The sequence below is a fragment of the Bubalus bubalis genome, chromosome 15, assembly GCF_019923935.1.
Source record: "Bubalus bubalis isolate 160015118507 breed Murrah chromosome 15, NDDB_SH_1, whole genome shotgun sequence".
Taxonomy (NCBI): Eukaryota; Metazoa; Chordata; class Mammalia; order Artiodactyla; family Bovidae; genus Bubalus; species Bubalus bubalis.
In genome coordinates, this window is record NC_059171.1 from 17,976,203 (window position 1) to 17,990,711 (window position 14,509).

The 14,509-nt window shown below is 40.8% G+C and overlaps 1 protein-coding gene across 9 annotated transcripts in view; it reads right to left on the reverse strand.

Moving 5' to 3' along the window:
* Positions 1-14,509, reverse strand: part of RGS22 (regulator of G protein signaling 22) — a 139,411-nt gene that overhangs the window by 76,408 nt on the left and 48,494 nt on the right. For all 9 annotated transcript variants that reach the window (XM_044928564.2, XM_044928563.2, XM_044928562.2 and 6 more), the window contains 2 exons: positions 10,636-10,810; positions 487-620 (listed from right to left, as the gene is read on the reverse strand). In XM_044928564.2, the coding sequence (XP_044784499.2) occupies positions 487-620; positions 10,636-10,810 (309 nt within the window). The remainder of the gene's footprint in view (positions 1-486; positions 621-10,635; positions 10,811-14,509) is intronic.

The following is a 14,509-nucleotide window of genomic DNA, read 5'->3' on the forward strand; positions in this document are numbered from 1 at the left end:
TTATACCTGAACGTGATTAAAATGGTGAATTTTACAATAGGTAAATTTTATCTCAATAAAAAAGAGTAAATGTGAGGTAATAAATCACTAAACAAAGAACTATCCACCAGCAGACCCCACACCAAAGTTAATACCAAAGGGTATTTTTTCAGGCTGAAGGAAAAGAATTCCATTTGAAATAAAGAACAATGAAAAGGGCAAACAGATAGGCAACTCTAAATGAATTTTTAAAGTATACTACGTTAAATAAGCAGAATATTATTAGGAGTATTTTGAGTTCTCAGATTTGAGAAATATTACTAGTCTCAAGAGTTCTGCTCTTAATTTAGAGTATGCATGGGAGTATAACTCTAATATCTATCCCTGAAATATAAGAACCCATGTAAAAAAAGAAAAGTATTCATTTTCAATTTCTATTTAATCTTTAAATTTTTCAAACATCTTACCATTGCAGAAAAGCACTGGGACACAGAAAGCTGCACCTACCCTTTCTCAATCACATCATCCTTAGAAGACACTGGATTCAAAGACTCACTCTTCCAAGGTTTATAAACTGCTGTCTTTACTCTAGGTGATTTCTTGGGAGATTTAGGAAGTTGTAGTAAACTGGATTCTTCTTTCTAAAAAGTAGTAAGATGATGAACAAAGTGAAAAATGGGCCAAGTGGGGAAAAATGGACAGAGAATAAAGCACATTCTCCATAGATACCTCAAATTTATTCTGATCACTAGAGGATTTCTTCCCTCACTCTATCACCTACTATGCTATCTTTAAGAAGGAGAATAAAAATATTTTTATTTTTAATTCTTAACTATTAAATATTCTTATTCCTCTTCTCAAACTCCAACGTTAAAGCAGCCATCAAGCTGAAATCTCTAGACCTATTTAGAGCATTTTAAAAGGCCAAAGGTCCCCCACTATTGTGAAAGAAGACTCTTTCCTGGAGGAAGAATTTAGTGCTGTATGTATGTGTACATGTGTGTATATGAGTGTTTGTGTGTGTGTGTGAGTGAATGTACGTGTTGTGGAGTGGGGAATGCAGGTAGCAGGGTGGGAAAAGACTTGTGGAAACCATTGGTCCATAAGAGGCTCTATCTTAGACTATTTCCTTCCATTTTTGGACATTTTATTTTTATGGGTATCATTCCCATTCTTAAATGTTTTTTGTAATAAAAGTTAATTATTTAAATCTAGAACATGAGATGCTACACACATGAATCAAAAAAGCAGAAACACCTAAATGTCCAGGGAGGAGAAAGAAACAATTATATACTTGCATATATGTATATTTATATATATATAAAAATGTAATATTATACAATATTTTAAAGTAAGGATTATCAAAATTACAACACCTGGAAAAATACTAATGAAGATGTTACATTACCAGAATCCAAAAATATAAATGTATTAAAATTAAAAATTCACAAAAAGCCTAAGAGAAAATAAGTTAACAGTTGTCTAGAAGTAGATGAGATCAGAGTGACTTGTCTCTTTCTTTCAAAACTTGTCTAAGTTTCCAAATTTACAGTTTTATTATTTTTAATATAATGCTTTTATTTATTTATTTAATATTTATTTATTTGACCACACTGGGTCCTAGTTGTGGCATGCAGGATTTTTGATCCTCATTGCAGTATGCAGGCTTTAGTTGCAACATGCAAATTCTTATTTGCAGCATGTGGGATCTAGTTCCATGACCAGGGACCAAACCTGTGTCCCCTGCATTGGGAGTGTGGAGTCTTAGCCACTGGACCACCAGGTAAATCCCAAGTTTTACTATTTTTATAATTTGAAAAACAAACCAAAAAAAAAAAAACCACTTCCTATATGTCAGCTTCAATTAGAATGTAATATATGCTGCTGGAGAGTAAGAAATATATTTGTGATGCTTTACTATCCAGAACAAACAATAAAATCTTATATGCATTCTAGCTAACAGCTACTAATAATTTTTTAAGAATTCTATAAACAAAATTAATTACTTATGTGCAGAATACATCGTGCAAAATGCTGGGCTGGACGAAGCACAAGCTGGAATCAAGATTGCCGAGAGAAATATCAGTAACCTCAGATATACAGATGACACCACCCTTATGGCAGAATGTGAAGAGGAACTAAAAAGCCTCTTGATGAAAGTGAAAGAGGAGAGTGAAAAAGCTGGCTTAAAACTCAACATTCAAAAAACGAAGATCATGGCATCCGGTCACCATCCCTTCATGGCAAAGAGATGGGGAAATAGTGAGAGATTTTATTTTCGGGGGCTCCAAAATCACTGAAGACAGTGACTGCAGCCATGAAATTAAAAGATGCTTGCTCGTTGGAAGAAAAGCTATGACCAACCTAGACAGCATATTAAAAAGCAGAGACATTACTTTGCCAACAAAGGTCTGTCTAGTCAAAACTATGGTTTTTCCAGTCGTCATGTACGGATATTTGAGAGTTGGACTATAAAGAAAGCTGAGTACTGAAGAATTGGTGCTTTTTAACTGTGGGGTTGGATAAGACTCTTGATAGTCCCTTGGACTTCAAGGAGATCCAACCAGTCCATCCTAAAGGAAATCAGTCCTGAATATTCATTGGAAGGACTGATGCTGAAGCTGAAACTCCCAATACTTTGGCTACCTGATGTGAAGAATGGACTCATTGGAAAAGACCCTGATGCTGGGAAAGATTGAAGGTGGGAGGAGAAGGGGATGACAGATGAGATGGCTGGATGGCATCACCAACTCTATGGACATGAGTTTGAGTAAGCCCTGGGAGTTGGTGATGGACAGGGAAGCCTGGCATACTGGAGTCCATGGGGTCGCAAAGAGTCAGACACGACTGATCAACTGAACTGAGACTGATGTTTTGCATATAATGTCTTAGGTATCAGGGCTCACATCTGTTTTAGTAATTTGGAACACAGCATGACATTAAGCAACACTCTGTAAATAAGTGGCACCACAGAAGACTGGGCTTATTAAAAGTGTATCATACAAAAGTGGTCAAATTCATAGACACAAAGTAGAATGGTGGTTACCAGGGGATGCAAGAGGGATTGGTGAATGGTTATATAGTTTCAAATTTGCAAGGTAAAATAGTTCTGAAGATCTGTTACACAACAATGCAAATATATTACTACTGCAATGTACACTTGAAAATGGTTAAGATGATAAATTTTTTCATGTGCTTTTTGTTATTGTTGTTCAGTCCTTCAATTCTGTCCAACTCTTTGTGACCCCATGGACTGCAGCATGCTAGGGTTCCCTGTCCTTCACCAATTCTCAGAGCTTGTCAAACTCATGTCCCTTGAGTCAGTGATACCATCCAACCATCTCATCCTCTGTTGTCGCCTTCTCCTCCTGCCTTCAATCATTCCCAGCATCAGGGTCTTTTCAAATGAGTCAGCTCTTCACATCAGGTGGCCAAAGTATTGGAGTTTCGGCTTCAACATCAGTCCTACCAATGAACACACAGGGCTGCTCTCCTTTAGGATGGACTGGTTGGATCTCCTTGCAGTCCAAAGGACCCTCAAGAGTCTTCTCCAACACTACAGTTCAAAAGGATAAATTCTTCAGTGTTCAGCTTTCTTTATGGTCCAACTCTCACATCCATACATGACTACTGGAAAAACCATAGCTTTGACTAGATGGATTTTTGTTAGCAAAGTTTTGCCATTATACTCTGCTTATTAATACACTGTCTAGGTTTGTCTAGGTTTGTCACAGCTTTTCTTCCAAGGAGCAAGCATCTTTTAATGTCATGGCTGCAGTCACCATCTAAAGTGATTTTAGAGCCCCAAAAATAAAATCTGTCACTGTCTCCATTGTTTCCCCATGGGACCAGATGCCATGATCTTCATTTTTTGAATGTTGAGTTTTAAGCCAGCTTTTTCACTCTCCTCTTTCACTTTTATCAAGAGGCTCTTTAGTTCCTCTTTGCTTACTGCCATTAGAGTGGTATCATCTGCATATCTGAGGTTACTGATATTTCTCCCGGCAATCTTGATTCCAGCTTGTGCTTCATCCAGCCTGGCATTTCACATGATGTAGTCTGCATGTAAGTCAAATAAGCAGGGTGACAATACACAGCCTCGATGTACTCCTTTCCCAATTTGGAAGGAGTCTGTTGTTCCACGTCTGGTTCTAATTGTTGTTTCTTGACTTGCATATAGATTTCTCAGGAGGCAGGTAAGGTGGTCTGGTGTTCCCATCTCTTTAAGAATTTTCCACAGTTTGTTGTGATCCACACAGTCAAAGGTTTTCACAGAGTCAACAAAGCAGAAGTAGATGTTTTTCTGGAACTCTCTTGCTTTTTCGATGATCCAACGGATGTTGGCAATTTGATCTCTGGTTCCTCTGCCTTTTCTAAATCCAGCTTGAACATCTAGAAGTTCTCGGTTCATGTACTTTTGAAGCCTGGCTTGGAGAATTTTGAGCATTACGTTACTAGCGTGTCAGATGAGTGCAATTGTGCGGTAGTTTGAGCATTCTTTGGCATTGCCTTTCTTTGGGATTGGAATGAAAACTGACCTTTTCCAGTTCTGTGGCCACTGCTGAGTTTTTCAAACTTGTTGGCATATTGAGTGCAGCACTTTCACAGCATCATCTTTCAGGATTTGAAATAGCTCAACTGGAATTCCATCACCTCCACTAACATTGTGTGTTGCTTCCTAAGGCCCACTTGACTTCACATTCCAGGATGCCTGGCTCTAGGTGAGTGATCACACCATTGTAGTTATCTGGGTCGTGAAGATCTTTTTTGTACAGTTCTTCTGTGCATTCTTGCCACCTCTTCTTAATATCATCTGCTTCTGTTAGGTCCACACTGTTTCTGTCCTTTACTGTGCCCATCTTCACATGAAATGTTCCCTTGGTGTCTCTAATTTTCTTAAGGAGATCTCAAGTCTTTCCCATTCTATTGTTTTCCTCTATTTCTTTGCATCTCTATTTCACTTAGGAAGTCTTTCTTATCTCTCCTTGCTATTCTTTGGAACTCTGCATTTAAATGGGTATATCTTTCCTTTTCTCCTTTGCCTTCCACTTCTCTTTTCTCAGCTCTTTGTAAGGCCTCCTCAGACAACCATTTTGCCTTTTTGCATTTCTTTTTCTTGGGGATGGTTTTGGTCACAGTCTCCTGTACAATGTTAAGAACCTCTGTACACAATTCTTCAGGCACTCTGTCTATGCGATCTAAACCCTTGAATCTATTTGTCACTTCTACAGTACAATCGTAAGGGATTTGATTTAGGTCATACCTAATGGCCCACTGGTTTTCCCTACGTTCTTCAATTTAAGTCTGAATTTGGCAATAAGGAGTTCATGATCTGAGTCACAGTCAGCTCCCAGTCCTGTTTTTGCTGACTATATAGAGAGAGCTTCTACATCTAAGGCTGCAAAGAATATAATCAATCTGATTTTGGTATTGACCATCTGGTGATGTCCATGGGTAGAGTTGTTTCTTTTGTGGCTGGAAGAGGGTGTTTGCTATGACCAGTGTGTTCTCTTGGTAAAACTCTGTTCTTTTTGTATTTCAAGGTCAAACTTGCCTGTTACTCCAGGCATCTCTTGACTTCCTATTTTTGTATTCCAGTCCCCTTGATGAAAAGGACATCTTTTTGTGTGTTTTTTTTTGGTGTTAGTTCTAGAAAGTCTTGTAGGTCTTTATAGAACCTTTCAACTTCAGCTTCTCTGGCATTAGTTGTTGGGGCATAGAGTTGGATTACTGTGATTACTGAATGGTTTGCCTTGGAAGTGAACAGAGATCATTCTGTCGTTTTGAGATTGCACCCAAGTACTGCATTTTGGAATCTTTTGTTGACTCTGAGAGCTACTCCATTTCTTCTAAGGGATTCTTGCCCATAGTAGTAGATATAAAGGTCATCTGAATTAAATTTGCCCATTCCCATCCATTTTAGTTCACTAATTCCTAAAACGTCAATATTCACTCTTGCCATCTCCTGTTTGACCACTTCCAATTTGCCTTGATTCACGGACCTAACATGCCAGGTTTCTATGCAATATTGCTCTTTACAGCATCAGACTTTACTTTCACCACCAGACACATCCACAACTGGGCATTGTTTCCACTTTGACTCAGCCTCTTCACTCCTTCTGGAACTATTTCTCCACTCTCCTCCAGTAGCATATCTGGGCACCTTCCAACCTGGGGAATTCATCTTTCAGTGTTTGATCATGGGGTTCTCAAGACAAGAATGCTGAAGTGGTTTGCCATTCCCTTCTGCAGTTGAGCATGTTTTATCAGAACTCTCCATCATGACCCATCCGTTTGGGGGGCCCTACACGGCATGCCTCATAGTTTCTTTGAGTTAGACAAGGCTGTGATCCGTGTGCTTTTACCACTATAAAAAGCTTTCTAAATATAAAAAAAAAACTTTAAGTGTATTATACGTAAAATTAAAGGATGGCCCAAGTTAGTATTTTTGAGCTTTCCAGCTTGGGAGAAAGCTAGAAAAGTAGCCCGAAAGAAAAAAAATCTTTTCTTTTGATAGAAAAAAAATACTGTCAAAAGGGCACAGTAGAACTGGGGGCGGGTAAAGGAGCTGTTCCATATAATGATTGAGATGGTAGATACACCATGTATATATCTGTCAAAAATTTCAGAACAAAAAGGTGAATTTTACTTTGTATAAAAGATATTTTAACTTTTAAAATAGGAAAAATAAAGAAAATAGAATCAAGTTCTATTGCTTACACTGTTTTCTGCCAAGGAGAAACAGAATGAGATCAAAATGCGTCACCCAACTAGAAGACACCGGTGATAACATGTGTGGTGATGGTACTCAGAAAGCCAAGTGTGCTCACGACACCACGTCTCTAAGATTTGTATTAACCTGGTGACTGAGTCACTAAGTCACATGGGCTAACAAGGAAGCTCAGTTGATCCGTTAAGTGGCGTACAAAAAGGCCCTGGGGGCAAAGGAGGTCAGAAAAGTGTCTACATAATGGCTAAGAAACCATTTGTTCACTATAATGACACTAACTCAAGGTGTGGTCCCCAGGCCAGCAGGAGGAGCATCAGCTGGGAGCAAGCTTGTTAGATATGCAAATCCCTGGGCCCCTTCCCAGACCTACTGAATCTTGATCTTTAGGAGGAGCCCTGAAGTCTCTAGTCTAACAAGCTGTGCAGGTGATTCACTGAAGCTTGAGAACCACCAGCTTGTAGTGGTGCTTTGCAGCAAATCACCCAGGAATGTTATTGAAATATAGGTTCTAAAATGTGACTCCAGGGACTTCCCTGGTGATCCAGTGGTTAAAAATCCACCTTCCAATGCAGGGGACATGGGTTAGCTCCCTTGTCAGGGAACTGAGATACCACATGCCACGCGATGTGGCCAAAAATAATAATGCTCAGGCAGGATAAGAACCTCAATTTTAAGCCAAACTCCTGATTTTAGAGAGTGACTCTCACCGGGTCTGGTGATGGACAGGGAATCCTGCTGTGCTGCAGCCCACGGGGTTGGAAAGAGTTGGACACGACTTAGCGACTGAACTGAACTGAATGCACTCAGCCTGTATCAATTAAATCTGACTCTCTGAAGGTGGGACCCAGGCATCAGTAGGTCTAAAAGCTCTCTGTGATTCTAGAATGCATACAGGGTTAAGAAACCACCAACAGAAAAACTGTAAGGTATTTGCAGCTCTAAAGCACTACTTGTAGAAGCAGAATTTTAAAAGTCACATTATACATCTTCCTGACTTTAAAAAAAAAGATATCTTAATCACAAAGTAATCATTTTTGAAGGGGTCGTGTGTGACTACAGTCAATAACACAACATTCTGTGACACCTTTAAAGGCTGGAAAGATTAATAAGGATCCTTACTTCTGAAATGTATGTCTTAGCTACATTTATTACATCTCTGTGCCAAAGCACATAGGGTTATTTACTTCTTCTCTGTAAATTTGGTTAACTTTTCTTCTCTTTGTGGACTTTTCCTATTTTTTGTCCTATCTTATTCTTCCCTGTTATGAAAATAATGCTCACTATTTCTAATTTTGCCATTGCTATTTTTCACTCATTTGTTCAGTTTATACTATTAAGCGCCAGGCACTATTCCAGGCACTGAGAGAGAGCAGTTAACAAAGAAAAGTCCCTTATATTCTGGTAGGAGGTGAAAGGCAATAAACATAAATCAGCATGGTCTTAAGTATGATGAGGCAAAATAAGGCAGAGCAGAGGGCTTGGATAGTGAGTGAGGGAATCTGTGCTGGCCCGCAGAGCGTGCTTACATGGAAGAATCAAGGACAGCCTCTCTGACTAAGTGATGCCAGGGCAGACACCAAGGTGTGTGAGGGGTGACCACACACATATCTGGAGGAAGAGTGCTCCAATTGAAGGGAAACAGCAAGTGCAACACTCTCAGGTGTCTGGTGTATTCCAGAAACAGCATTGGAGTGGTGTAAGCTAGAGTAGATTGCTAGGAAATAAGGCCAGGAAGCTAGCAGGGCCATGGACAGCTGCATAAAGACTCTAGCTTGTATTCTGACTGAAAGAGGAGGCCACTAGGGGGTTTTGAACAAGTAAGCGAATAGCTGTGAAGAGAAGAGAAGCAAAAAGCAAAGGAGAAAAGGAAAGATATAAGCATCTGAATGCAGAGTTCCAAAGAATAGCAAGAAGAGATAAGAAAGCCTTCCTCAGCGATCAATGCAAAGAAATAGAGGAAAACAACAGAATGGGAAAGACTAGAGATCTCTTGAAGAAAATCAGAGATACCAAGGGAACAATTTCATGCAAAGATGGGCTCAATAAAGGACAAAAATGGTATGGACCTCACAGAAGCAGAAGATATTAAGAAGAGATGGCAAGAATACACAGAAGAACTGTACAAAAGAGATCTTCACGACCCAGATAATCACGATGGTGTGATCACTGACCTAGAGCCAGACATCCTGGAATGTGAAGTCAAGTGGGCCTTAGAAAGCATCATGACGAACAAAGCTAGTGGAGGTGATGGAATTCCACTTGAGCTATTTCAAATCCTGAAAGACGATGCTGTGAAAGTGCTGCACTCAATATGTCAGCAAATTTGGAAAACTCAGCAGTGGCCACAGGACTGGAAAAGGTCAGTTTTCATTCCAATCCCAAAGAAAGGCAATGCCAAAGAATGCTCAAACTACCGCACAATTGCACTCATCTGACACGCTAGTAACGTAATGCTCAAAATTCTCCAAGCCAGGCTTCAGCAATATGTGAACCGTGAACTTCCTGATGTGCAAGCTGGTTTTAGAAAAGGCAGAGGAACCAGAGATCAAATTGCCAACATCCGCTGGATCATGGAAAAAGCAAGAGAGTTCCAGAAAAACATCGATTTCTGCTTTATTGACTATGCCAAAGCCTTTGACTGTGTGGATCACAATCAACTGTGGAAAATTCTGAAAGAGATGGGAATACCAGACCACCTGATCTGCCTCTTGAGAAATCTGTATGCAGGTCAGGAAGCAACAGTTAGAACTGGACATGGAACAACAGACTGATTCCAAATAGGAAAAGGAGTTCGTCAAGGCTGTATATTGTCACCCTGCTTATTTAACTTATATGCAGAGTACATCATGAGAAACACTGGACTGGAAGAAACACAAGCCGGAATCAAGATTGCCGGGAGAAATATCAATAACCTCAGATATGCGGATGACACTACCCTTATGGCAGAAAGTGAAGTGGAACTCAAAAGCCTCTTGATGAAAGTGAAAGTGGAGAGTGAAAAAGTTGGCTTAAAGCTCAACATTCAGAAACTGAAGATCATGGCATCTGTTCCCATCACTTCATGGCAAATAGATGGGGAAACAGTGGAAACAGTGTCAGACTTTATTTTTCTGGGCTCCAAAATCACTGCAGATGGTGACAGCAGCCATGAAATTAAAAGACGCTTACTCCTTGGAAGGAAAGTTATGACCAACCTAGATAGCATATTCAAAAGCAGAGACATTACTTTGCCAACAAAGGTCCGTCTAGTCAAGGCTATGGTTTTTCCTGTGGCCATGTATGGATGTGAGAGTTGGACTGTGAAGAAGGCTGAACGCTGAAGAATTGTTGCTTTTGAACTGTGGTGTTGGAGAAGACTCTTGAGAGTCCCTTGGACTGCAAGGAGATCCAACCAGTCCATTCTGAAGGCGATCAGCCCTGGGATTTCTTTGGAAGGAATGATGCTAAAGCTGAAACTCCAGTACTTTGGCCACCTCATGCGAAGAGTTGACTCATTGGAAAAGACTCTGATGCTGGGAGGGATTGGGGGCAGGAGGAGAAGGGGACGACAGAGGATGAGATGGCTGGATGGCATCACTGACTCGATGGACGTGAGTCTGGGTGAACTCCGGGAGTTGGTGATGGACAGGGAGGCCTGGCGTGCTGCGATTCATGGGGTCGCAAAGAGTCGGATATGACTGAGTGACTGAACTGAACTGAACTGAAGCGACATGATCATGCATTTTCAAAAATCACATTGGCAGACTGGTGAAGAACAAACCATAGATTTTCTTATTTCCCAATTGCTGCAGCATGCACATTAACAAAAACCAAAAAAAAAAAAAAAATTAAAAGCTTATGATAAAACTTCAGGGCTAGTGTACAAAATCCAAGCATCAACATTTTAGTACAAACTTAAGAGATCAAAGTATCGCTGGACAACCTACCTGCATCTCAGATAACTGTGGAATGCAAGATTTGGGTCTTAACGGCAAGAGGGTTGCCATTTGCGGGAAAGGGTCAACATCCTTCCTTGGCTGCTCCTGACGAAGGTGCCAGAATTTCAGTTCGGCACTAGCATGTTTTGTTGAGGATGTGTGAGTAACACAGAATCTTGGTGCCCTAGTTAGAGGGAAAACAGATTTAAGATTAATCTAGGCAATAAGCCTCAAAAATCAGGACATATAATATGTGTTCACAATTATCAGTCTTGCCACATCCCTTTTCTAATAATTTCTTCTTCTTTTCCTGCTCCCTATCCTCTCCCCCCAATGTTATGTGTGTGTACGTGTGTGTTATCTATCTATATCTATCCATCTATCTATGTATCTCTCAAAAGAAAAGTGGGCAAAGAAGATATACAGGGAACTTATGAAAGCTGAAATCCAAATGACCACTAAATATTGAAAAGTTATCAACATCAACAATAATCAGGGAAATGCAAATTAAAAACACCAAACGCCAATGACATACCAAATACATAGCCCAAAATTTAAGAATCTCACACTATCAAATGTTATCATGAATTTGTAGTAATAAATACTCTCATATTCTGTTGGTAGGAGTGCAGTTGGTACAACTATTTTGGAAAAGGGGATATGCATACAGCATTGCTTGTAATTGTAAAAAGAGAAAATGACACAAATTTTTTAAAACAATAAATAATCTGTGGTATGTTGATGCAATGGAATACTGTATACAACAGTGAAAATGGATAAAACTCTCAATACAGTTACAGTCAAATCAGTCGTGTCTGACTCTTTGTGATGCCATGGACTACAGCCCACCAGGCTCCTCTGTCCAAGGAATTTTCTAGGCAAGAATACTGGAGTGGGTAGCCATTTCCTTCTCCAGGGGATTTTCCTGACCCAGGGATCAAATCTAGGTCTCCCACATTGCAGGCAGATTCTTTACGGTCTGAGCCACCAGGGAAGCCATAATGTTGACAGAAGACACAAAAGAAGGCATGCGACATGATTCCATTTTTATAAAGCTGTAGAACAGGAAGATAAAAGTACATGTTTAGGGATATATTTGCATACATTGTTGGTAAAACTGCAATGAAAAGTAAGGTGGTAATCACAAGTCCAGAAAGTGGCTACCTCCAAGTGGATGGAGGACGGTGCAACCAGCAAGGCACCTTCAGGGCTCTTCGCAATGCTTTACTTCCCAACCAACATGGTGGGAAATACATGAGTGTTTGTTTGTACTTAGGTTTGAATTTTAAAGAATACACAGGATTTAGCTAGATCAAGAAAAAAGGTAAGAAAGGATTCTGGGAAAATGGCAATGTCAGCAATATTGTTTTTCTACATCTCCAAAGCCCTTCATAAAAACAGACAGCATGACTAGATAGCAAAACCAAAAACTCATGGACAACGTTTAGAATAACATGTGTTAATGTGACGAGGTATCCCACAAACCCCAATGTACAGGCAGTGGGTACAAAAGATCAGCCACAAGACCTGCATGACATCAGTGTGGAGGCCACCAGAGGAAGGAAGTGCCTGATGATGACCCTGAGAATGGAGGAGCACCAGAAGAGCCAGGAGGTGCAGCAGGCCTGTTTGAGGTTAGCAGTTGAGATGGAAGGGCTTCTGCTCTCTCTCTCCAACCTGAGCTGAGTGCACACACATGTCAATCACATTTCTACTTACCAACAGTCAACAACTGGAAAGTCAAAATAACAAAACGGATGAACTACAATAGGTGCAACAATTTGGATGCATTATGCTTCAGTGGCAGGATGCTGACCAACAGAGGTCAGTCTCAAAAAGTTAATCCTGTATAATTACATGGCATTCTAAAAAAAGACAAAACTCTAGTGACAAACAACAGACCAGTGGTTGCCAGGGGTGAAGAGAGGAGGAAGAGTCTGATGACAAAACGGTGCTCTGAGGGTTTCCTAAGGGGATGTTTGTACACTGACTGCCATGGTGGTTACGTGAATCTATACAGTTTGCTTTTACTGTATGTTAATGTACAACACAGAAAAGAAGAGGAAAAACAGCATTTTCAATAAATGAGGATGAGCAGCTGGATATCCATAAGCAAGAAACAAAACAAAACAAAACTGAACCTTGATCTAAACTTCACAGCCTATATAAAAATTAACTCAAAATAGGCCACGGATTTAAATTAAAACATAGAATTGTAAGATTTTTAAAGAACAGCACAAGAGAAAATCTTCCGAATAGAGCGCTGGGCAAAGAGTTCTCAGGCTTGACACCACAGGCATAATCCGGGGAAGTGCAAGTGTTAGTCCCTCAGTTGCGTCCGACTCTTTGTGACCCCCATGGGCTGTAGTCCACCAGACTCCTCTGTCCATAGAACTCTCTAGGGAAGAATGCTGGAGTGGGCAGCCATGCCCTGGCTCCCCTAGTGGCTCAGACAGTAAAGAACCTGCCGGAAAGGCGGGAGACCCAGGTTTAATCCAGAGAAGGCAATGGCACCCCACTCCAGTACTCTTGCCTGGAAAATCCCATGGATGGAGGAGCCTGGAGCGCTGCAGTCCATGGGGTCGCTAAGAATCAGACAAGACTCAGCGACTTCACTTTCACTTTTCACTTTCCTGCATTGGAGAAGGAAATGGCGACCCACTCCAGTGTTCTTGCCTGGAGAATCCCAGGCACGGGGGAGCCTGGTGGGCTGCCGTCTATGGGGTCGCACAGAGTCAGACACGACTGAAGCGACTTAGCAGCAGCAGGAGCAGTAGGTTTGATCCCTGGGTTGGGAAGATCCCCTGGAGAAGGGAATGGCAACCCACTCCAGGATTCTTGCCTGGAGAATTCCACGGACAGAGGAACCTGTCAGGCTATGGTCTTCGGGGTCATAAAGAGACATTCAGACAGGACTGAGCCACTAACACTATTGAAACTAAAAATAGATTATGCTGCTGCTAAGTCGCTTCAGTCGTGTCCGACTCTGTGCGACCCCATAAACGGCAGCCCACCAGGCTCCCCCATCCCTGGGATTCTCCAGGCAAGAACACTGGAGTGGGTTGCCATTTCCTTCTCCAATGCATGAAAGTGAAAAGTGAAAGTGAAGTCGCTCAGTCGTGTACGACTTTTAGCGACCCCATGGACTGCAGCCTACCAGGCTCCTCCGTCCATGGGATTTTCCAGGCAAGAGTACTGGAATGGGGTGCCACTGCCTTCTCCAAAAAAAAAAAAATAGATTATATGACCCACTAATCTCATTCCTGGACTTTAATTCCAGAGAAAGGAAGATTTATGTTCATGCAGAAATCTGTACATGAATGTTCACAGCAGCTTTATTAGTAATATCAAAAGACTGAAAACAATCCTAATGTTCCTCAATGGGAGACTGAATGTGTAACATCCACACAACAGAATACTACTCAGTAATGAAGAACAAAACAACTTGGATGCATCTCAAAGGAATTATCCTGAATGAAAAAATAATCCCCCAAAATTACATATTACATTATTTCATTTATATAACAGATGAGTAGTTTTCCAGTAATTATGAGAAAGGGGGAAGGTAAGAGGCAGGAATGGTTATAAGAGAGCAATACAAAGGGATGCATGTGGTAATGTAACTGCTCTGTATCTTGACTGTAATGGCAAGAGCATGTCACAAAACTATTTTCAGAGAAATAAGCTATGAGAAACTGACAAAATATGAAAAAAGATTGTTGAGCTTTATCAATGTCAATTCCATCACTGCAATATTGTACTACAGTTAAGCAAGATGTTACCACCGGGGCGGAGTGGTGGGGGTGGAGGGGTGGACTGGGTAATAGGTATACAGAAAGTGAAAGTGAAAGTTAAGTAGCGCTCAGTCGTGTCCGACTCTTTG